This window comes from Leptonychotes weddellii, chromosome 12 (genome assembly GCF_054177405.1).
Source record: "Leptonychotes weddellii isolate Sample4059 chromosome 12, ASM5417740v2, whole genome shotgun sequence".
In the NCBI taxonomy this organism is placed as follows: domain Eukaryota; kingdom Metazoa; phylum Chordata; class Mammalia; order Carnivora; family Phocidae; genus Leptonychotes; species Leptonychotes weddellii.
Window position 1 is genome coordinate 9,965,561 of NC_138380.1, and position 25,139 is coordinate 9,990,699.

The 25,139-nt window shown below is 39.8% G+C and overlaps 1 protein-coding gene and 1 pseudogene across 1 annotated transcript; both read right to left on the minus strand.

Annotated features, from left to right (window-relative positions):
* Nucleotides 1–4,785: 4,785 nt before the first annotated feature.
* OR6B1 (olfactory receptor family 6 subfamily B member 1) lies at nucleotides 4,786–6,714 on the minus strand. Its single transcript, XM_031018968.2, is given in 2 exon segments — nucleotides 4,786–5,717; nucleotides 5,720–6,714. Coding segments are annotated over 2 exon segments (933 nt in total). The 5' UTR covers nucleotides 6,537–6,714; the 3' UTR covers nucleotides 4,786–5,601.
* Nucleotides 6,715–23,395: 16,681 nt separating this feature from the next.
* LOC102742844 (olfactory receptor 2F1-like) lies at nucleotides 23,396–24,612 on the minus strand (annotated as a pseudogene).
* Nucleotides 24,613–25,139: the final 527 nt, after the last annotated feature.

A 25,139-nucleotide genomic window follows, 5' to 3' on the forward strand; every position in this document is an offset into this window, starting at 1 on the left:
ACTGGAGTCAGTTTTGCTCCTGTGGGTTAAGAAGGAACTTGAAAAGGATTAATTTGAACATCTTGAGTTTTAGAAGCAGACACTACAGCTTCTCTGTCAGTAAACCCAGTTTCTGCTTAGCAACAGTGGCAGTTCCCAATTTCTGTTCTAGTAGCATGGTGCACGTTTGCTGAGGATTTAAAAAGCTCCAAGATCTGGTGAATAAATGTTATGACTGCCGCACCACCCAATGCAAATAACTCATAGCTTGGTCTTTGATGAGACTGTTAGTAATAGCTACAGAATGTGTAGATCTTTGGAATTCTTTTTTTTTTTAAGATTTATTTATTTTTGACAGAGAGAGCAAGTCGGGGGAAGGGCAGAGGGAGAGAATCTCAAGCAGACTCCCCGCTGAGCACGGAGCCCAACATGGGGCTGGATCCCACCACCCATGAGATCATGACCCATGAGATCATGACCTGAGCCAAAACCAAGAGTCAGATGCTCAACCGACGGAGCTACCCAGGTGCCCCGACCTTTGGGATCCTTAAGGAATCTTTTCAAAACATTTAGAATAGTTGGAAAGAAATACCATGCATGGTCCTGGGAAACTTCTTATTTCCTTTCATTTTTCTCAGAAGCACCAACTATATCCCAGGTGCAGTGGTAGACTCTAGGGACACAGAGACGAATAAGACACAATTCCTCCTCCTTTGAGCTTAGAGAAGAGAATATAGGGCAGCTGATTGTGACTCAGGTAGGAAAGGAAGCCACTAGTTAGTAATTTTCCTGGAGGAGGTGATGTCTAAGCTGAATTAGAAGAAAGGGAAAACAAACAAACAAACACTAATCTTAAAGCTGGAGAAAGAAGATGTTGTAAGCCCAGGAAATTGCTGGAGCAAAGATGGGGTGCCTGAAACAGCATTTGTATTGTAGAAACTACAGAAGTTTGAGAACATCAAGTGCAGGTGGGAGAACTGAGTAAAGAGGCTGGAGAAGCAGGTGCTGAGTCTGGATGCAGAAGCAGGAGCACAAGAGCCTCTGACCAAGCTAAGGACCACATCTTTGCAGAAGGTGGAGCGAAACACTGTTTTAAAGAGGAGTATGACAGGAGCACAGCAGCATTTTAATTTGGAGGAATTATTTTATCTTAGAAACTAGCAATACATCATTTTTACACAGAAAAAAAAAGCAGAAAATATGAGGTAAGTGAAAAAGGAGAAGGAAGACCAGGCGAGAAGGAAGAAAGACAAACACTTGTAATCCATACACTCCTAAACAAATAATTCTTAAATTTTGTGTCTAGACCTCCAGATTTTTTTCTTATTAAATTATTATTGACCACATGGTCTCAGCACACATGGAATCTTTCAATGTCCCAGGCTAACCATGAATCAAAAGGGAAATGCTCCAAGTGTTGATACGTTCTGTGTAGAGTTGTAATAGCTGTGTTAGCCTGCTCTTGCTTCTGAGCCCTACCGTTACCATGACAACTTTCCCAGCAAAAGGCAAGGTTGATGAAGTTGCCTTGATCCAGAAGCTCTGCATTGCTGTTGGAGGCTTCAAAATTTTTAATATCAAATAAACCAGAGCCAACCTTTGTGCACACTCTGTCATACAGCAGAAACCTTAAATGACCTAAATTTCATAGTTCAGTGTAACACTTCCCTATGTATAGACTTATGGGGTCATAACTGGCTCAATCCATTGATACTTCTGGACCTCGGAAGAATCTAGCAGTGAACAAAAGTAAAAGAGCAACATCACTCTGTATGTATTTACCACTCATTTATTTTAGAGAGAAAGAGCAAGAGAATCCTCAACAGATTCCCTGCTGAGTGCAGATCCTGACTTGGGGCTCAATCCCAAGACCCTGAGATCATGACCTGAGCCAAAATCAAGAGTCGGACGTTTAACTCAATTAGCCACCCAGGTGCTAAGAGGTAGTAGATGCCTCAGTTCTCTCAAACACTGAGGGACTCTTAAACTTTCATTTGTTGAATATTTGACCATCGACTTTCTCCTCTGCATCCTAAATCTCATTAATTCTACCTTCTTTGGTTCAATTTCTCTAACTAGGCTGCAAAATTCTAACATCCTATCAATGTCTGCAAGTTGACCTCTAACTGCATGGGGCTCTAAACTCTGTACCTTTGTCTGTTGTAAATTGTTAATAAAACATTTGGCAACATTCTATTTGCTCAGACTTTACTTTCTCAGTGAGGGCTTTTGTAACCATTGGATTTAAAGCTTAAAATCTCCACCAGCACTTGTCATTACTATGCCCTTCCCCCCCCCCCCCCCCCCCCCCGCCGCCCCATGCACCACTGGGCTTACTGCCACCAGAATTGGTATGCGTACTGCTTTCCTAAGGCTGCCATAACAATTACAACAAACTCGGTGGCTTAAAACAACAATTTTATTTTCTTACAATTCTGGAGGCCAGAAGTTCAAAATCAAGGTGTCAGCAGGGCCACATTTCCTTTGAAAGCCCAAGGGGAGAATCAGTCCTTGCTCTGCCAGTTTCTGGTGACTGCAAGCATTCCTTGGCTTGTGGATGCTCAAGTCCATGCTACATCCATCTTCGCATGGCCTTCACCTCTGCTTTCTCCCCTTCTCTGTCTTACAACACACTGGTCATTGGATTTAGGGCCCATACAGATAATCAAAGATGGCCTCACTTTGAGATCCTTAACTTTAAAAGATTTTACTTATTTATTTGACACACAGAGAGAGAACATAAGCAGGGTGAGAGGCAGGCAGAAGGAGCGGGAGAAGCGGGCTCCCTGCTTAGCAGGGAGCCCGATGTGGGGCTCAATCCCAGGACCCTGGGATCATGACCTGAGCTGAAGGCAGATGCTTAACATGAGCCACCCAGACACCCCAAGATCCTTAACTTAATTACATTTCCAAGGCCGCTTTTCCAAAAAAGTTCATAATCAAAAATTCCAGCCTGAAGTTGGGACAAATCTTTCTGGGAGCTGCCATTTAACCTGCTACATTACGTATATTATGTATGCATTTTGTATGTATAATTATATTGTCTGCCATCTGTTCCTAAATACAAGTTTTTATATTTTGTTATAAAAATACATTTTCATTGATTTGATGAACTCCATTATGAGTTGGTTGGTCAAAAATGAATCCTGAGGCTTGGTCTCCAAGTAAACTGCTAAAACTGACTACCAGAATCTACAAGGTGGTTACCTACCCCCATGCAGTCTTGTTCAAAATGTCCGCCTTGCTTTATGTGGCTCACTTTACAAATAATACTCTTTTGGGTGCATTTATCCATTACACTGCTATACATCATCTTCCCTCTGTTGAGGCTGATTCCTACGTTGGTCTGATCTGTACCCTCTAATTTGCTTAGCTTATGCATTTAGGCGTTCCTCTAACAACGAGGTCAAGATTACAGATCTGATTCCCATCTGCTCTTTGAAACACAATTGAATAGAACTTGTGAAGAAACCCTACTTCTACACCCTCTCTCACCCAGACACTTATGAGAAATAATAAAGAAACAAACAGCCCTTATATTTGGAGTCTCCCAGACCGTGGGATGTGGAGCTCAGTCAGTACAGGATGGTTTTGGAGATCTACAGACACTTTGCAGCTTGTTTCCCCCAATAAACTGTAACCAAGTTTTGGCCTGCCTAGATCTTACACTGGCCCAGATCTTGAACAACCAAAGTCTTTGGAATCATGTCAGTTTATCCTCATAACCATTGTGGAAGGGATGCAAAGCAGGCATTATTATTTGTTTTACATATGAAGAATCAGTGTTTCAGAGAGTTTAGATGGTTTGTCCCACGTCACATGACAAAGATGTATCCAGAACTAGAACTCAGATCGTCAGCAGCCAGTTGGTAATTTTTATCCCCCATTCACTACTTCCTGTTTTTCAGCGCATGCATTTCATAGCCCTATTACACTGCAACACTGTGACTGGTTTATCTGAATTAGCTCAGAAAATAAACACTTTCCCTTATATGTCTGGTTTTAAGTGGAAATATATGTATAATCACTTCTTTACTGCATCAAGAAACCAAAATATGCTCCAGGAGCAAACATTAAATCATTTCCATTATGAGAGTCATTGCCTTTTGTATGTTTATTCTCTAAAGTAAGGTAGGCTTGCATGTTATCTTTGTTTCTTTGCTTTCCTAAGGAATATATTTCACATTTGTCCATTTTTATTTTATTAACAGTTTCTCCAGGTATAGCAATTGATGATTCTAACCAAACCCCTACACACTTAGTCTGCTGAAGAAGCATGTTTTCTCTCTAGAAAGATCCCATGAGCTAAGGACAGACCCAGGGCTCAGAGTCCGGAAGCCTGGGCTTTTGACCTCTGCTCCCCACTGTCTGTGATTTTCTGTGATTGTACGTATTTACTTCCTAAGCTTCTGTTCCACAAGTTTGTAAAATGTAGCAAAGAATCCTTCCTAATGCCTCTTACTTCAAAAAAAAAAAAGAAAACATTTTTGAAAATGTTATTTGTTTTTAGGTAAAGATGTTGAAAATGCTAAAAGCCATTCTATTTTCAACTGTTTTAATGGAAGATTTAAATTCCTGCTGACACTGGCATATTATATTGAATACAGCTTAAAGTATGGCTCCCTTTGCCATTGACAAAACTGTGAACCAAGAGTGGGCACATCTATACCTTCTGTGGGTGTGGCACCTTTGATCAGCATAAACAGTGTCAGATAAACAAGTAGGGGAGCTGAGAGTCACTGTGGCATAGGATGATAATCTGTCAAGTCCTAAACTTGGACTAGTTGCTTGTATTTGAGATGATGTGCTGAGAGATGAAGGCTAGGGGGAGTAGAAGTAGATTAAAGAGGAAGGAGAACATTGAGGTCAAAAGAAAAGATGATTAATGAGGGCAAAGTTTTCCTTCAGCAAATAACATTTGCTGATATTTATTTATCATTTACTTTCTGCTCAACCACTAGAGGATACAAACAAACATACTGTAACATCTAGAAGGGAAATGTGAAATTCAGGACAAAGCAACAGTATAAGTTATGTCAGAAGACAAATTACAATTGCTTTAAGTATAGTTCATGTACAGATAACAGGAAGCACTCTAGCTACCTGCAGCAGAAATGTGTGTAAGGCAGGGAAACGGCTACATACGAAAAGTGTTGGGGGGACTAGAGGAGCAGTCTCTAGTCTCTGCCACCAAGATTGATGGCCAGCACAACATCTTCAGGATGGGATTGTTGAGGACGCTGCTACCTCTGTCTCAGTCAGGAAGCCATCTCAAATCTGTTGGCCCACAACGCTTAAGGCTTGTTACATCCCAAAACAGCTAATTCAGATACTACCAACCTGCTCACCCACTTTGACCCATTAGGGATTTACTCACAGTGTCAGAAACCCCATTTTAGGTCTCAGCCAAAGAGAACTCTCTCTACAAGGGATCTGCCCTTAGACCACAGACCACGTGTGCTGATGCACACCTCACAATGCAGCCAAGAGCCTGTGGTTGATGTGGATGTGGTGATATCATATCAACATGAGTACTATGAGCTCAGGCATTAAAGGAGAAGGACCAAGGAGGGAAGAGCAGGCCCCAAATCAAATAATTTCTTTCTAATAATTTGTAAGTGACTAGTCCGATTGCATAGCTTGGCAATAGACCAGTTTCTTCAGAGCCTCTTTGACCTCTCTGCTCCTTAGGCAATAAATGAAAGGGTTGAGAGCAGGGGTGACAACAGCATAGAATTGGAAATCACTTTGTTCATGTTGAAGGCATGGATGGCTCGGGGTCTGGCATACATGAAAATCGTGGCTGAATAAAAGATGGTGACCACCACGAGGTGGGAGGCACAAGTAGAGAATGCTTTCTGCTCTCTGCTGGGCATGTGCAGAACGGTGGCCAGGATGCATCCATAGGACAGGACAGTGATAGAGAGGGGCAAGAGAAAGATGACCAGCGCCAGGATGAAGTCCACCAGCTCAGCTACAGACATGTCTGTGCAGGAGAGGTTAAGTACTGGAGAGATGGCACAGAAGAAGTGATTGATGACATTGGGGCCACAGAAGCTGAGGCGAGAGATGAAGTAAATCTTAGCCAAGGAGATGCCAAAGCCAATGGCCCAGGAGCCAAGAGCCAAGTGGAAGCAAAGCCCGTGGCTCATAATGGTGGGGTAGTGGAATGGACGGCAGATGGCCACATAGCGGTCATAGGCCATGGCAGCCAGGAGCACACATTCTGTGCACATGAGGGCAATGAAGAAGTAAAGTTGTATCATGCAGTGAGTGAAGGAGATACTGTTGCTCACAGACCAGAAACTAAATAGCAACTTAGGCACAGTCACAGAGATGTACCAGGTCTCCAAAAAAGACAGGTTGGCCAGGAAGAAGTACATAGGTTTGTGCAGTGGCTGGTTTTGCTGCACCAGCAGGATAATGACCACATTTTCGGCCACTGTCAGAGTATAGGCCATGAGGAACATCAGGAACACTGCTACCCGCATGCCCCAGTTCCCAGGGAACCCCACCAGAATGAACTTGGTGACCTGGGTCTGGTTCTCCACTTCCATATTGGAGATACAGGACTTAGCTCTCTTGGGGGGAAAAAATCACTTGGTCAGAGTCCATGGTCCAGTTAGATTCTTCCATCCTCTGCCTTCTCTGACTAGCAATAATAGTAACATATCATTTATTCATAACATATTATAGACTAGACCATACACTGGGTACAGTAGGCACTAATGTAATTTAATTCTTTTTTTTTTTTAAAGATTTATTTATTTATTAGAGAGCAAGAATGAGAGAGAGTACACGAGAGGGGGAGGGTTAGAGGGAGAAGCAGGCTCCTCGCTGAGCTGGGAGCCCGATGCAGGACTCGATCCAGGGACTCCAGGATCATGACCTGAGCTGAAGGCAGTCGCCCAACCAACTGAGCCACCCAGGCGCCCCGTAATTTAATTCTTACATAGCTTCTTTACATGTTATTATACCCATTTTAGTGATAAGGAAACTGAGTCTTGGAAAGACATTAAGCAACTTACCAACTTCCCACTGGTAACAAGGCAGGAATCACCTTGAAGTCTTCGTCCAAAGCCCATGCTCTATTCTACACTGCCTTCACAACCACCCCCAAATTAAACAATATCCAGTCTACATGTTCCATGTTACCACTGCCAGTTCCAAAGGATATGCATAGCGCTCCTGGCCCATGTCTAAACAGTGCTTTGGAAGTTCTTCCTTAAGACCCACTTACCCCTCACATACCATTACATCCTTGCCCTCCACCATCATGGAGATGGAGTGCAGCTGTCACGAGCTAATGATGACGATCACATGAGTTACGTGAGCGCTGAGATCAGGAGAGTTAGGCTTTCCGTGTTAAAGACCTGGACCTCAGTCAAGCACCGGGTCTGCCCCGGTTTGCTATATGACCTTGACCTCTTATCCTCTCTGAAACCCAATTTTCTCTTCTGTAACGTGAATATTAATATTCACTCAGCTCATGTCGCCATGGATCAAAACCCAAATGAAAACATGTGAATGAAAGTTTATATGAACTGTAAATGACAGCAAGTGTGAAAGGGGCTCTGACCCCTTATTATTAGAGGAAAGGAACCTGGGCTAACAGGAGGGAGGAGAGGAGCTGCTGTGAGCCAAGCAGAGTAGAGATAACACAAACATGGGCTTTGCTCTCAGGCAGCTGCAAGTCCTCACAGGTGGGGCTGGGAGGAGAGTCTTTAAAATAAGCAAGCAAAAAGAAATGCATAATAAAACTTGAGACATTTTCTAGGAAGATTACACAACAGAAAGTGATACGAATGTGATCAGGGAAGTTCACTTGGACCTCTGAGGAGGTGACCCGGGCAGAGAAGGATTCCAGGGCCCCAGTCCTTTGTTGCTGAGGAGGGACAGCACTGCCTGAAATGGGGCCACCACCATGTGCTGTGGTCTGTGAGGTAAGGGACACAAGAGATGGGAAAAGTAGGCAGCCCTGGAGGTCATAATAAGGGCTCTGAATGGCGATCTCAATACAATGAGAAGTATGAGAAGGGCTAAAGCCCAGTACGGACACAGTATGGTTTATGATTTATGAGTGCAAAGATAACTCTGTCAGTGCACACGTCTCTGGAAGCAAGAGTGGTGGGGAGCCTGGTAGCAGGCTATTCAGAGAAGGTGGTGGTAGCCCTGAATACAGTGGTTTCAGAGAGATGAGCAGATTTCAGATGCATCTTAGAAGAATCTTTAATGGTAATTGATGGTTTGAATACAGAAGATAAGGGAAAGAGAGATATATAGGACTCTCAGATATACAGCTGGTGACATGGAAGGGACACCATTTACTAAGATGGGGAAAACTTGGGATGCTTACAGGCATTTTCCTCAGAGTTGAAGAAATGGCAGAGAGGTAGGGTTGTGTTTTGATTTGTTTTAATGTGAAGCTTAAACAATCAGTCCAGAATATTCTCTAATAATAATTTATTGAGCACTTACTAGCTGCTGAGAAGTTTGCTCAGTTAAAAGTACTTTTCATACAATATCCCATTTAATCCACAAGACGATACTAATGAGGTATTGTATTCTAATTCCCCAGAAAACACTGGTTTAGACAGAGTAAGAAACATTTCCAAGTTAGAGAGTGGTGAGATCATCCTGACAGCCAAACTGAGAGCTGTCTGAGAGGAAATGCATGGCCTGACCACCTAGGCTGACATACAGATTTAAGGCTCATCACCACCTTGTTATATTTAAAGTGTCTGGCTATTTTAGGAAATATCCTCTAGTTCTACTGAAATTTCATTATAGACACCAGTTATGAGAGATGAACCCAAATTTAAAAAAATAATAATATGGCATAAATACATATTCAGTGACACACACACACACAAAACCAGAAATAAACATATAGAAATGCTTAGTAACTGTATCAGAGAAGAGGCAATCATTGGACCAAGACTTGAAACATAAATAAGTGAGAGGATGAGACATTTTAGGCAGGTGAAACAGAGTGAACAAAGACACAGGAGAATGAAACAGCCTGACATTTTCAGGGAAGCAGCTGATTAAGACCTATTTGCCGTGTGCGTGGGAAAATTATGAGAGAATGAATGAGTAGAAAAGGGATGGAGAGAGAGAGAAACAGAGACAGAGAGAAATAGTGTCAAGGGCCAGATGATGGAGCCCTCCATGTGAAATACTAAGGCATTTAAAAATTGTCCTGTAGTCTAAACAAAAAATAGTTGCTGAATGTTTTCAGTAGCTGATAACATCCTCATATTTCACCCTGGCTTTTGATGCAGGGAGATGGATTTGCATGGGACAGAACTAGTAAACCAGAGATCAAGAGACTAGTTGGAAAACACCCTCATAGCAGACACTTGAAGACACACAAGAGAACAATCACCCTACTTACAATGTTTGTTAAAGAAACAAAGTTAACTTTTAGACATACCTGTTCACAAATTACACAAGTAACTGCATTCCTAGAGGAAGCTCGACTCCCCACAAGCTCCCAAAAAAGAAGAAAAAAGATTGTCCTATTTCTCAACTAAAGGAAGAGTATATAGGCACTAATTATGGATACTAGTAAGTTGAGCTGGCCATATTTATTGTCAATGTATTATTTCACCATAAATTTGTGACCTTTCACTCATAATAGTTCCTACTCCATGAGAGTGATCCCTCATGGCAGATTTTTACCATTGATTTAGAATCAAACATTTTAGCTTCTTCTCCATTCTTGTGCCTGCTGTGTATGCACTTTCCCTTCATTTTGTTTGGATTCTGTACAACTGTAGGTTTCAGTAATTTAAATTTGATGAAAACATAACCTCTGTCCCTGCCAAAAGTCCAGTGGTTTTGTAACCTCCTTCATAAACGAATTACTGGGAGGAGGCAGCAGCATAGGGACCCCAAGAGGTATGGACAGGATCTGCAGGTTGGCGTCAGAATCTGGGGTGCCTATTTCCGAGCCAACACCAAGAGATGTCCCTCAAAAACAGCAGGGGGAGTGTGCTCTCTGCTCACTGCATCCCAGGCTGTACTTACAGTATGACAGATGGGAGCATCACCCTGACCCACTGATGGGAACTGGGGGTGAGTACAAGAGAGGGGCACAACGATAGTGTTAAATATTTAGGATTAAACATTCCTGTGCCATGGGAGTCTGAAAGGGAGCTGCCTGCATAGTTAGAAAGTGATGCTCTGAGAGGAGACACTTACCTTGGCTCAGCAGCCTCTGCTGGGGTGGAATGTGAAAAGAAATTTTTCACTGATTCTAAAATAGGAAGAAGTACAAAAGAATGATTCAGGTACTGAATAAATGTGAGGAACCCACTCCCTAAACCTACAAGTAAATGGGCACAGATTACCCAAATGCTTCCAGCCTGAGAGCCAGGACTAACTGAGAGGTGAGCCCCAGGCTCTAGGATCACATCTGTGCCTGATACGTCACCAGGCTGTCTCTCCCAGCACCGCGGGCCAGAGCACCCATTGCCTTCCTGGTGGAAGCTGCAGTGGTCTTAGACTCACCAAGCTGTGAAGAGCTTTGGATTCTGAGGGCTTTAAATGGTATCAAGACTTTCTCTACATCTCTGCCAAGACCCAGGAGAAAAGTACTTTGATGATGGCAGTAGGTCTCTTGTGGGAACCATGAGAAATTTCTATCTGCCTATTGTGACAGTCTTATTTGTTTTATATAATAGTAGTTCCACACGGGGAAAAATCCACTTACGGTCACACACTTTGAAAAGAACCAGATTTGAATTTATTCTTTGTTGAAACATGAAGAAGAAAAATGACTACTTTTAAATCTCTCTGCAGATTTTCAATTATTATTCAATCTTCACATTACTTAAAACAAGATGATCGATCAGTGCTTCAGGGGAGACATCAGTACCCAAAGTAGACTTATATTGCTACACTTCAGTAAAATTTTTTTTTAATTTTATTTATTTATTTTAGAGAGTGGTGGGGGGAGGGGCTAAAGGAGAGGGAGAGAATCCCAAGCAGACTCCATATGCTGAGCATGGAGCCCAACACGGGGCTTGATCTCATGACCCTGAGATCATGACCTGAGCCGAAATCAAGAGTCGGTCACTTAACCAACTGAGCCACTCAGGGGCTCCACTCTTCATTAAAATTTTAAATAAAAGTTTTTGTTTTAAATGCTATGCCATAACTGTATCCCAAATACATTTATCATGATGTGATCATCCTTACTTTGTCAGCTGCCTTTGGGAACCCCTTGACCAATATTTCACTTTCTGAAACAAAACTCTATTTTACTAAACATCACTTCTCTGCAGCCTGCTGAAATCTTAAGTAGCTTTCACATAAAGAAAAGTTGTCAAATTCACTGTGCCTCCGTGAAATGGTAAATGGAGATGCTGACAGCTATAAGCAATTCAGTCTGCAACACAAGGTTATGGCAATTACTTTTTTTAAAGGAAATGATACATTTTATTATTTTAATTTTAAGAACATTCCACGAAAAGACTCACAGCACTCTTTAACATAGTTTCCTTATAGGACTGAAGTGTAAAACAAAATTACCATGACAAATAAAACTAATAAAACTAAGCCATGCCTTTCAAATCACTGGCCTCAATCTATCTCTAAGTTCTATAAAAACTCCGACTTCCCCTAAAGTGTATAATTTGGTATTATCCACAATTTTCTAATATGGATTTTAAATATATTGTGATAGAAATAGAAATGACAGAGTGCCCACCAAACAACAGTTGAGCTAACTGTTCCGGTCACCTATTGCGGTGGCCGTGCCCTAGGCAGACTGAACCCGGCTGCAGGGGGCATACTTCTCCCTCAAAGACAAGGAATGCACATCTGTAGTGAGCGGGTTCTATGAACTACTGTGACCACGATCCCTTATACAAGAGGTTTGGGGTCAGAATTTCCTACAAATAATCCCCCAAGTAGGTTGGAGATGTTCAGCTGATACAAATGGAGTATCTTAATGGAGCACTATTTTATCCTAGAATTCAGCTATGTAGGCTTTCCTTGGAGGTTTTTTTTTTTTTCTCCACTTGTACCTGTTGGCAGGTCCAGATTGGAGAATTCTGCAGACCCCTGTCTAGGATATGTTGGGAAGCAATAAGGAAATCCAAGAAACTCACTGTCGTGTTGTTCTTCAGGTCCCCGGATCCCTTGGCTATCTGTCTTTTTTTTTGGTCAGTCTTCTTGTATCTGTTGTGTTTTATCCAGATTTTGTAACAGTAAGGGGCTGTTCATTTTTTATATTATTGAGTAATATCCCAATATATGGATATTTTCGCTGCGTGTTATGTATTCACCTCTTGATGGACTGTTCTGTTTGGAGCACTCCTTCAACCCTTACCTAGGCCATGTAAAACTCTGCCTCAAACTTTATTCCCTTGCATACAGAGCCTGAAGATCACCCAGAGGTAAAATCTTAGGGTCTTTTCAGGCTTTTTCTAAGCATATGTTCAGTCCTGGGCATGCGTGTAGTCTTCTCAATTCCCTGATACAAACCTGAGGTTTTAAAAGCCCTTGCTCTGCCATGTATGTCCATTCCCAACCTCTTCTTTCTCAGTCTGTCAGCCTATTGCTCATCTCAATGGTTATCGCTAGCCTCAAGCTGCTGTAGCCAGTTCTTTTACTTTTAAATACTTTTGGCAAATGCCACCTGGGAAGCCACCCCAGCCCTGAGAATGCTCTGAGTCAGCGAAGCAAAGGTAACCTATATGTCAATCCTTCAGATAGCTGCCATATAGGGTGAAACATTCAACCAAAATTCTCTGAAAGTAAGGTCCATATTACTGGTTCTGGCTACCAACCTGCACCAAGAGTGTGGGCTATGACCTTCATGGCTGCAACCAGTCATGGTCAGACAGGTGGGAGATGATAGGTGGGCAATTTGGACGTCCCAGCCCCATGGCACCACAATGCAACAACTTCATAATCTTTCCCATCATTGCCATTTTTATACTAGATCCCAGAGTCCTACAAAAGGCAATTCTGAAAGTTTTTGATAGCTTATTAGCTATTTTTATAGAGGGATGGAGTCTTGGGATTCCCTGTTCCACCATTTTCAGTGATGTTTACTGAAACATCATTACCTTAAAGTAAAAATTTATACTTAAGTATATTGGTATACATACTTTATATATTGCCTGCATTTTTCAAACTTGCCAAGTTCCCTTTTTAATTCTAGGACCTATATTGTATGTTCTTGGGGATTTTCTATGTAGATGATAATGCTGCCTAAGAATAAAAATGATTCTATTTGTTTCTTTCTAATTTGCATCCTTCTATTTTTCTTTTCTGGCCTTACCACTTTGACTAGTATCTCTAGTTGAAGGAAAATGATGAGTATGGACACCCAGGTCTTGTTCTCAATCTCTGAGGGGAAATCATTCAGTCTTCCACCATTAAGTATGATTTTGGCTGTTAAGTTATTTGAATAACTTTATTAAGATTTAAAAAGTTCCCATCTATATCTAGTTTTTAAAGACCTTTATTATGATTGATTTGTAATTATATTAGCTAGTTTTTTGCTTCTATTAAGATAATAAACTGGGTTTCTCCTGTAGTCTATTAATATAATGAAAGACACTGATTTATTTTTGATTGTTGAACCAAACTTGCATTCCTTGCTTAAACTCCCCAAGGTGATGATCTATTATATTTTTGTAAGTCATTGAATTTTGATAATCTTTTATTAGAAATTTGTGTGTCTGTTCAGAAGGTTATCATTCTGTAGCTTTCTTTTCTTTTAGTGCCTTGGTTTGGTCTTGGTGTGAAGGTAATCTTGGCTTCACAGTGGCATTTGCCAAAAGAATGTTTCCTTCTTTTCTATTTTCTCAGAGTTTGTATAGCACTAATACTATATGCTCCTTATGTGTTTCATAAAATTTATTAGTGGGCCTGAAGTTTTCAATGTGGAAAAATTTTTAACTCTATGTTCAATTTCTTTCATAGATAGAAAGTTTGCAGGTTGCCTATTTCTTCTAATGAGGGCTTTGGTAGCTTTTTTATTTTCCAGAAATTTATTTCATCTAAGAAAAAATCTTCTTGAAATGGTTGATATAAATCTATGAAAAATATTGCCATAATATTTTTTCAATATCTAATGGGTCTGTAGAAATATGCCCTCTTTAATTCTTGATATGGTTATTTGTGTTTTTCCTCTTTATTTCTTGATCAATCTGGCTCGAGGTTTTTCAATGTAATTAAACTTTTCAAAGAAACTATGTTTAGTTCCATTGAATTTTTCCGTTGTTTTTTCTGAGAATTTCTTAAATTGTTTTTGTTTTGTTTTCTTCCTTCTGCATTCTGTGTGCTTAATTTGATCTTTTCTGTCTAGTTTCTTTTTTTTTTTTTAAGATTTATTTATTTATTTGAGAGAGCGAGAATGAGAGAGAGTACATGAGAGGGGGGAGGGTCAGAGGGAGAAGCAGGCTCCTCGCTGAGCAGGGAGCCGGATGCGGGACTCGATCCCAGGACTCCAGGATCATGACCTGAGCCGAAGGCAGTTGCTTAACCAACTGAGCCACCCAGGCACCCTTTTTTGTCTAGTTTCTTAAAGTGATAGCTTGAGTCATTGATTTGAGACATTTCTAACACAAGCATTTAATGCTTAAAATTTTCCTGTAAGCCCTTTTTCAGGGGCCAAAGTTCTCATATATTGCATTTTCTTTTTATTCAATTCAAAATATTTTTCTAATTTCTTTTGTTACTTCTTTGACTTACGGGTTATTTAGAAGAATGGGGTTGAATTTTCACATATTTGGGGATTTTCTTATGGTCTTTCTATTACTCATTTCTGATTTAATTCCATTATGTTTAAAGAAAATACTCCGCATGATTTCAATTAGTTAAATGTATTGACATTTGTATTCTGGATGGACTATCCTAAACACACCATTTAGGTCAGGTTGATTCAAATCTGCATATATTTATCGGTTTTTGTCTAATTGATCTATCAAATACTGGAAGAATGATGTTAACATCTCCAATAATAGTAGTGGATTTGTCTATTTATTTTTTATGTATCTGTAGCTCTGTTATTAGATTATTAGAATATTTATGTGCTCTTGATTAATCAATACTCTTATCATTAATGTCATACTTTTTCCCCCAGTAATATTTTTTATTCTGCTGATTACTTCATTTGATATTAATATGGTCACTCCAGCTTTCTGATTTTAGTGTTGCAAGGCATATACTTTTCATCTTTTTACTTTGAATCCATTTATGTCTTTATATTAAAAATGGATTTATTTTGGGGCACCTGGGTGGCTCAGTTGGTTAAGCGACTGCCTTCGGCTTGGGTCATGATCTCAGGGTCCTGCGATCAAGCCCTGCATGGGGCTCCCTGCTCGGCGGGAGGCCTGCTTCTCCCTCTCCCACTCCCCCTGCTTGTGTTTCCTCTCTCGCTGTCTCTCTCTCTGTCAAATAAATAAATAAAATCTTTTAAAAAATGGATTTATTTTATTTTTTTAAGGAAATGTTCAATTTATTTGATCTTTGGTAAACAAAGAACAGCAATTAAAAATGAGATCTGTATATTCTTTCAAGTTGGTAAAGATTGGAAAAATTACAGTATTTTCAAGATTTGGAGGGAAAGGAAATTTCATACAAAAAATGGATTGATTTTAGAAGGCACATACTTGGATCTATGTTATCCTACATCATGTCCTCTGTCTTTTAATCACTGTATTTAGGCCATTTTAATTTAATATTATTATGAGTAAACATACATTTAAATCTATTGATTTTCTATTTGCTTTCTATTTTTGTTTCATTTTTTGTTTCCCCTTTCTGCTTTTCTACCTTTTCATATTAATTATCCTAATTATTTTATTTTACACTTATTGGCCTATTAGTTAAACCTCTTTCAAGTGAGCACTAAGTTTTGGAAGAAGTTTCCACAGACTAACTCCTGTTTCCACAAATGACCCTAGGTAAGTCAGCATAGTGGAAAGTAGGAGTATTCTTGAAAGCCACTCCTGAAAGCCAACCAGAGTGACTGGCATTAACTAAACTACATATTGAAGTGACTTATGAATGGCATTAAAGTGTATCCCATTGAATTCAAACTAAATATAACTATACTGGTTTGATTAGTGTACACCCTACCCCAAAAATACATGTTCACCCAGAATCTTGAAATGTGATTTTGTCGGAAATTAGGATCTTTGAAGATGTAATTAATTAAAGATCTTGAGATGATATCATCCTGAATTTAAAGTGAGCCCCAAATCTGACTGGAAGAAGAGAAGACACAAAGAGCCACATGGAGAAGATGCTCTTGCGATGACAGAGGTAGGTAGAAAGGAGTTATGCTGACACAGCCGGGCAATACTTGGGGCCACCACAACCTGGAAAAAATAAGGAAGGTTTATTTCCTAGAATCTGCAGAGGGAACATGGTCCCACTGAGATCTTGCTTTTGAACTTCTAGACTCCAGAACCGTAAGAGAATAAATTTCTGTAGTTTTAAGCCACCTAGTTTTGGTCCTTTGTTACAGAAGCCTTAGGAAACGACTACAATACCCCAACTCAATTTTCCCTTAGCTGAATCCCCAAAATGCTCACAGCCGCTTGAGTACCTGCCACTAGGGTAAGTGTGAGAGATGGAAAATAAGAATGGAAAGTGACATCAGCTCAACCAATTTCAGTTAAAATTCTTAATTTTGAAAAACTTGATTAAGCATATTTTACAAAAAACCACATGGCCATGCACATTGGAGGACCCCATGCAAGTAAGGGACCCTGAAGCTTAAACTTCTTTAGCTTCATGGTAAATGCACTTCTGGATGTAGGAGGGGAGAGTTAACTGCAAGGTCAGTGTCCTTGAGATGACCATGGGGTATATGTAAGAAATGATCATACAAGTGGGCTTGGAACCTACACCGAGAAAGAGACGTAATAAGACAAACTGGGTGGAGGCGGTTGGTAATGGATGAGGAAAACGTCATAGAGTTAATGTAATAGGGGTCATAGCAGGGTCAAAATTTATTGGAGTTATATTAGATGGTGTGAACTAGAAAAAAGAAATAGGGGAGAGTGCTCAGATGGAGGGGTTAGAGGGAGTGCAATTATTGACAATAGAAAGGATAGGATACAATCACAAAAGAGGGTGGCTGGACATGAGTTAGGGAACCAAACTTTGGCAGAAGACAGGAAGTCAGCTGAGAGGACAGGACGCTGAATGATTTGCATAGATGTTGAAATGTTTACACGCACAACTGAATTAGTGGTAAACCGGTGTAAAATGAGGAGACTGGGTAGTAAACGAAGAAAAAAAAAGATGGGGTGATGGTGCTATAGTCTGTTAGCACATGCTTCAAAGGAGCTCGAGTTATTTTGGCAAAAGTAAAGAACAGTGGTCTGAAAGTGGCAGAGGATCGAGAGAGACACTCTTCACCTTCCTACCCAGTATTAGAGAAAAAATGGGAGAAAATGACTCTGTATTTGAGAGAGCAGAGGGGAATCAGAGTTCACAAGAAAAGTCAGGTTGGAAATCAAGCAAGAAAGAGATGAACACAATCAAAAAAGACAGAATATAGAGTATTTTGCTGATAACAGAACATGAGTTTCAGGGAACAGTTGGGAATGAATGTGGTATTGGAAGTATTCTGGTCAGATGTGTAGACCAAATTGGGATAAACACCCAGGTGATGGACAACCTGTGAAGCATGGGCTTCCTGAGGAGCCTCAGATGAACAGGGTGGTGAGGCATGAAGGAATTGCTTGGGATCGTCTCTTAAGGGAAAGTGGTTAATTAGAGTTAATTAAAATCTCTTTCTAGACACTGGGCTCTATCCAAGTCCTCACTCTCTGTGGGGGCACAGCTTCATTCTGTACTTACCACTCTGGTCTTTATTTCTTCACTCTCAACACAAAGAAACTATAGCTTTTGAAACTTAATTTTATACTTAGAAGTTTCTGGCTTGTTGCCTGTTTCATCACAACTTCACTTTCATGCCTCCAGTTTTATTTTAAGTCATCTTTTGTTGCCTGAAGTTGCTTTCACATTTTTTTTTTGTAATTGTTATAGTCTTAATTCAGGAGGAATGGGTAATAATTTTGAGTTCTTGCATACATAAATATGTATTTCTGTCATTATTTAAAAGTGAATGATGTCAAGAGAATTAGAGAACAAGTCACAAACTGAGAGAAAATTTTTGCAAATGACACATCTGATGAAGAACTATTATCCAAAATGTATAAGGAACTCTTAAAATTCAACAATCAGAAAACAAAGAAGTCAATTAAAAAATGGACAAAAGACCCTAACAGACACCTCACCAAAGAAGATACCCAGATGAAAAATAAGCATATGAGAAGATACTTTGCAACATATATCATCAGGGAAATGTAAATTGAAACAACAATGAGATACCACTATACACCGATTAGGATGGCCAAAATCCAGAACCGTAAATGGTGACGAGGATGTGGAGCAATAGAAATCCTCATACACTGCTGGTGGGAATGCAAAATGGTATGGTCACTTTGGAAGACAGCTGGGAGGTTTCTTACAAAAGTACATATTCTTACCATACAATCCAGCAATCATCCTTCTTGGTATTTACCCAAAGGAGTCAAAAACTTATGTCCTGCACACAAATGTTTATAGTAACTGTATTCATAATTGCCCAAATCTGAAAGCAACCAAGATGTTCTTCAGTAGGTGCATGGATAAATAACTGTGGTACATGCAGACAATTATACAGTTCCAAATTATTATTCAGAATATTCAGAACATTATTCAGTTACAGAAAGAAATGAGCGATAAGCCATGAAAAAACATAAATGCATATCACTAAGTGAAAGAAGCCTATCTAAAAAGGCTACATACTGTATGATTCCAACTCTGACATTCTGGAAAAGGCAAAACTATGGAGACAATAAAAACCAAACAAACAAACAAACAAACCAAAAAAAACCAATGGTTGTCAGGGACTTGCGGGGAGAGAGGGATGAAAAGATGGAGTATAGAGGATTTCTAGATCAGTGAAACTACTCTGTATAATCCTATAATAGTGGATACATGTCATCACAAATTTGTCCAAACCCACATAATGTAAACAATAAGAGTGGACCCTAATGTAAACAATGGATTTTGGAATAATAATGTATCAATATAGGTTCATCAGAGGTAACAAATGCACCATTCTGGTGGGGGATGTTGGTAATGAGGCAGGCTATGCATGGGAGGGGACAAGGAAGATATAGGGAATCTCTGTATCTTCTGCTCATAGTTACTGTGAACCTAAAATGGCTCTAAACAATAAAGCCTATTTAAAAATAGTGAATAGTGCCTTGATCTAATAAAGAATTTTTCTTTACTAACATTTACTCTCAGGATTCTGTAAATAGATATTCCATCGCCTTCTGTCATCTAAAATTGCAAAGACTGATTCCAGCTCTCATAGGCAGAATTCTAATTTGGCCCCTGGGATTCCCACCTCTTGGTGTCTATGCTCTGTAGAGTTCTCTCACCTTGAGTATGAATATGACTTGTGAATATGATAGGATCTCACTCCTGTGATAATGTTACACTACATGGAAGAGGGGATTTTTAAGATGTAATTAAGACCCCTAATCAGTTGAATTTTATTTATTCAGAAGAGAGATATCCTGAGCGAGCCTGACCTGATCAAGTGCACCCTTTAAAGGTATCCAGGCTTTCCTCGAAGTCAGAGATTCAAAACAGTAGAGATTCTCCTGCAGCTCTTGAAGAAGCAAACTGCCATGTTGTGAGGACAGAGACATGTAGCAAAGACATGTAGCAAAGACTTCTAGGAGCTTATTATAAACTTTTACCAATTAACAACAAGCAAGATAATGGGCATCTCGGTCAGACAGCTGCAAGAAAATGGATTCTTCCAACAGTGAGTGAACTTGGAAATGGATGCTGAATCTCAGACGAGGTCATATCTCTGACTGACACCTTGACCTGAGCTGAGTGTGATCCTGAGCAGACAGCGTGTTTAGGTTGTGCCTGGACCAACAGAAACAGAACCAACCAACAGAAACAGAAATCTGTGTGGTGTTCAGCTGCTAAATTTGTGATAATTTGTTACACAGCAATAGAAAAAATATTTTCTAAGTTACCCTTTTGTTTTATGTTCTATATCTTTGTAAATTTTCATTACACTTGAAGTTCAGTTATTTCACCAATGCATCTATAGACTTTTTTTAATATGGTGAGACTCTTTCATATACAACATCAGTTCCTCCTTAATTTAAATGAAGTTTTCAGTAATTACAGTTAATAACAGGAAAACTAAGCAAGGTGTGACTTAAAATGCTAAAAATAAAGTGAAGAGGGGCGCCTGGGTGGCTCAGTCGGTTAAGCGGCTGCCTTCGGCTCAGGTCATGGTCCCAGGGTTCTGGGATCGAGCCCCGCATCGGGCTCCCTGCTCAGCGGGAAGCCTGCTTCTCCCTCTCCCACTCCCCCTGCTTGTGTTCCCTCTCTCACTCTCTCTCTCTCTCTAATAAATAAATAAAATCTTAAAAAATAAATAAATAAAGTGAAGAATTTAAGAAGTTCATGATATTTTAAGTAAAAGACCTAGAAAAAAAAAACAAAACAGGGCTCTCTTTAGAGAAGAAGATCTGATGTTAATGCACAGATAAAAGGGGTGAGACAGAAGGCTAAGCTAATCTTTTCATCAAATGAAATGACCTGTATATAATAAAGGAAAGAAAATGATTTCCTCCCATGATGCACAAAAGAACAAACTAGCTATTTTAAGTTAATTGCATTCATCCGGATTCTGAATTTTATCCCAGGATTCTAGAAGACTAGTATATGTTATTTCCCTGCTCCCTATTGTAATCTGTGAGGAACCACAGAGAATAGGATCTGTACCAGGAAGTTAAGGACAAACAAATGTAGAGTATTTACTTAAAATTTTCAAAATTATCAGGACATTGGATTTGAAAACACATATTAGCATGGCAAAATTCTAGGATTAACTATCAAACACTGTGAGCATTTAGTAGCCTATTGTTAGCACTCACCAGGAACAAGTTGAAGTTCAATAAGAACAAATAATGCATACTATGTATGCTTTCTATATCAATAGGTTGATAGATTGATACAATAAGTTTTTTTTTTTTTTCTTTTTAACAACACAGTGTATAGGTTAGTTTTGGTTCAGCCAGAGCAGACAGGCTGATAGTTCAGGATGTGGGGTTCCTATTTGTTACAGCCTTAATTGTGTCCCACCAAAATTCATATGTTAGAGCCCTAACCCCCAGTACCTCAAAATATGACTGTATTTGGAGAAAAGGGCTTAAAAAATGTAATTAAAGTAAAATGAGGTCATATGTGCAGGCCCTAATGCAATATGACTGATATCCTTATAAGAAGAGGAGATTAGGACACAGACATGCATACATGGGGGAAAGACCATCTGAGGACACAGCAAGAAGGCAGCCACCTGCAAGCCAAGGAGAGAGGCCTCCAAGGGAATGACGTTGTCAATGTCTTGATCTTGGACTTCCAGCCTCTAAAACTGTGGGAAAATAAATTTCTGTTGTTTAAGCCACTCAAGCTGTGATATTTTGTTATGACAGCCCTAGCAAACTAATACAGCATCTATTGCTCACTAGATGTCTTCAAGGAAGGCTGGACAGACCAGTCTCTGAGTATCAAAGAATGTCGAAGGGACTTTTTTACTGCTATGGAATGTCCAGTGCACAGACACAAATACCCAGACTTAGTCTTTGATTTTCCTTTGGTAAACAATTTCACTATAGTTGACTTAGTCTGTACTAATGTCACATTCAACCATTTTAGGCGATGGTTGACCACTTGCCAGTCTTTCCCTCCCTCCTTCCCTCTCTCCCTCTATTCCACCCTCAATAAATGTATAGAGCTCTAGCATAAAAGACCTAGATTCATTAGTCTTACAGCTGTACTTTGAAGAACATACTCTTGAGAAACTGAAGATAATCTGTTACTAAAAGATGAGTCTAGAGGAATTTTACAGAGGCATAGGCATTGGCTTTGATGTGTGAGGTCATTTTTTACTTCACCTGACACCATCCTTGCAGGGGTTCCAGAGAACCAGAGATGAGTGCAATATAAAGACCTTCAGGTTACACATTAACATCCCTGGGGATGTTCAAGATCTGGGCATAGGAAGTACAAGAATATACTCCACTTCCAGATTATAATCAGATGGAGCTCAGAACATCAGGAATTGTTATTATGTAAATTTAGCACACTTATATGCAAACAGGCGAGGACCAGAATATAACAGTTAAAAAGGTATTTGACAAAGTCTTATTATATGCTTCTAGATAAAATGATTAAAATATGCTTGAATAATTATTTTAAAGTAGATTTAAAAGCATGTACAAAATCTGCTCAATAAAGGCTTTCAATGTGGAAATAGGTTCACAGTGATATAAAATTGACATGTAGTACTTGGTAATTCTTTTTATAATTTTTGTGTTTATTATGTCTATGAAACAGAGAAAGCAAACTAATGGAATAAATTTGAGAATCAAGATTCAAAATATTCTTGGTGGGCTGGTGTAATGCATGAAAATCAATAATAAAAATTAGCAGAGCTAAATACACATGTCTTCATTTAAGCTTTAACAAAATAAGAATGCAGTGGGTATGGAGATTTTGTGAACAGTTTATAGGTCTTGGGAAATTAGTTTAATAAAAAACTACAGTTATGAATAATTTTGGAAATAATGGTAATGTTTGCACAACATTGAGAAAGTAATTAATGTCACCAAATTGTACCCTTAAAATGGCTAAATTGGCAAATTTTAATGTTTTATATATATATTGCTACAATAAAAAAAAGACTATAGTGAAGCCACAGATATTTTGCATATTACAAACAAATTTGATCCTTGAAAAGCATACAAGAGGGGCACCTGGGTGGCTCAGATGGTTAAGCATCTGCCTTTGGCTCAGGTCATGATCTCCGGGTCCTGGGATGGAGCCCCACGTCAGGCTCCCTGCTCGGCGGGGAGTCTGCTTCTCCCTCTCCCTCTGCCTCTCCCCCTGCTCATGCTCTCTCTCTCTGTATCTCTCTGTCTCAAATGAATAAATAAAATCTTAAAAAAAGAAGAAAATGAGAACCAACATATTGGGGTGAACAAATATAGCATCATATATTATTTATTTCAGAATATCATGTCATACTCTAGACTAAAGCACAAATGGTGTTGAAAATTCTAAAACTGCCATCATTTGAGAAAGAGTTAAAGAAACCATTTGTGTTTATCCTGGAAGAAATAAGGTTGTTCTACAAATAAATGGAGCATTGTCATATAGAAAGAGGAAAATACATTCTCCATTCTGCTCCACCAGGTAAAAGCAAAACTAATTGGTGGAATTCATCTCTCCATTCATTCCACACCAGGTCTGCTGGACAAAGCTGCGGATCATTTCTTTATACATTGATATGCTAATAAAATTTTAAAAATGGGCAGATGAAGTCTAAATACCACTGGATATCTGAGAGAAGATGATCTAAGAAGAGGTCCTCTCATGGATCACTGACATGTGACTTATCTTGCACTGGCCTATATGAGGAAATTCATTAATCAGGTGGAGGGATGCTTTATCCATATGCAAGGCCATGTTAGTCTTCCTTAGTGTAAGTAAGGGAGTCCTGTATACCCTCAGCCAATCTCCCTTTTGGTTTTGATGATAGCTAACAAGAAGTTCTTAACAGTCTTTACTCTTAATCTCTGAATTTCTCTAGAACCTTTTGAAAAGCAGCCATAACTTCCTTATTCCTCAAGCTGTAGATCAAGGGATTCAACACAGGTGCCACCACAGCATAGAATAGAGCGACAATTTTCTCTATTTCCACTGAGGAGGCTGACCGTGGACCCAGGTAGGTGAAGATGGTAGCCCCAAAGCACATGCAAACCACAGTGAGGTGGGAAGCACAAGTCCCAAAGGCTTTGCTACATTCCTAGGCAGAACGAATTTGCAGAATGGCAGTAACTATACGACCATAGGAGAATAGAACCAGGAAACAGGGAAGCACGATCACCAGAAATCCTGAGATGGCCACCATGACCTCGTTGAAGGAGATGTCCACACAGGCTAACCGTAGTACTGCTAGGGTCTCACAGGCAAAGTGATTAATAACATTGTGACACAGGGGAAGCCGGAAGGTAATGATTGTTTCCATCAACAAATTCATGAAACCAGCCGCCAAGCAGCCAGCAGCCAGCCCCAGGCACAGCCCTCCATGCATGATGACTGTGGTGCAGCATATGGCACACCGCCACAGAGCGGTCATAAGCCATGGCTCCCAGCAGGAAGAACTCAGACCCACCCAATGCCAGGGAGATGTAGAGCTGGAGCATACAGCTATAGAATGGGATGGACTTCTGGCCTGAGAGCTGGAGGGCCAGCATTTGTGGGGCAAAACTGTTTGCATAACAAAGGTCCACAAAGGATAAAACACTAAGGAAGAAGTACATGGGGTTATGAAGTCTGCTGTCCAGTCTGATCATAATAAGAATGAGGACATTTCCCACAAGAGTCACCAAGTACATTGTCAGGACCAGGACAAAGAGAAAGACTTGAGTTTTCTGGGTCACTGGACAACCCCAGTAGGATGAACTCACTCACCCATGTCTGGGTTTTATTTTCCTGGCCCATGAGTTTCCAAGGACCAAACTCTGAAGATGTTGAAAAGCCAAATCACAAAAACTTGGGATTAGAAGGGTGACTTTTAGACCATATAGAGAGAGCCTACCCATCTGAACCAAAGTTCTCCTAGAACATCTCAGCCAAATCATCATCCAAACCCTGCTTGAATGTATCCATAGATGAGGAACACAATAGGACCCAGCTGTGCAGCTGGAAATCAAGGAGTAAAGAAGTTACATTCTTATAATTCAATTTATTAGATCATAATTTCTTTTCTGAAACATCTGCTCTTAAATGGAGGAAGGAAATTAATGAAGTATTTAGACTTAAATCCTACTCAATTTGTAGTTATTATAGAGAATTCATGTCTTTTTGGTGAAAAAGTTTTTGGTTCACATGAGAGATATTTTTCTGAATCCTGAATGATGTCCAGTCCTATTTAACTTCCTTTTGCTTACTGGATTTCCCCTCTAGATATCTCAGACACAACCCTACTTACCCCTCCTCAGTGGAATGCATCCATGAAACCCTGGATA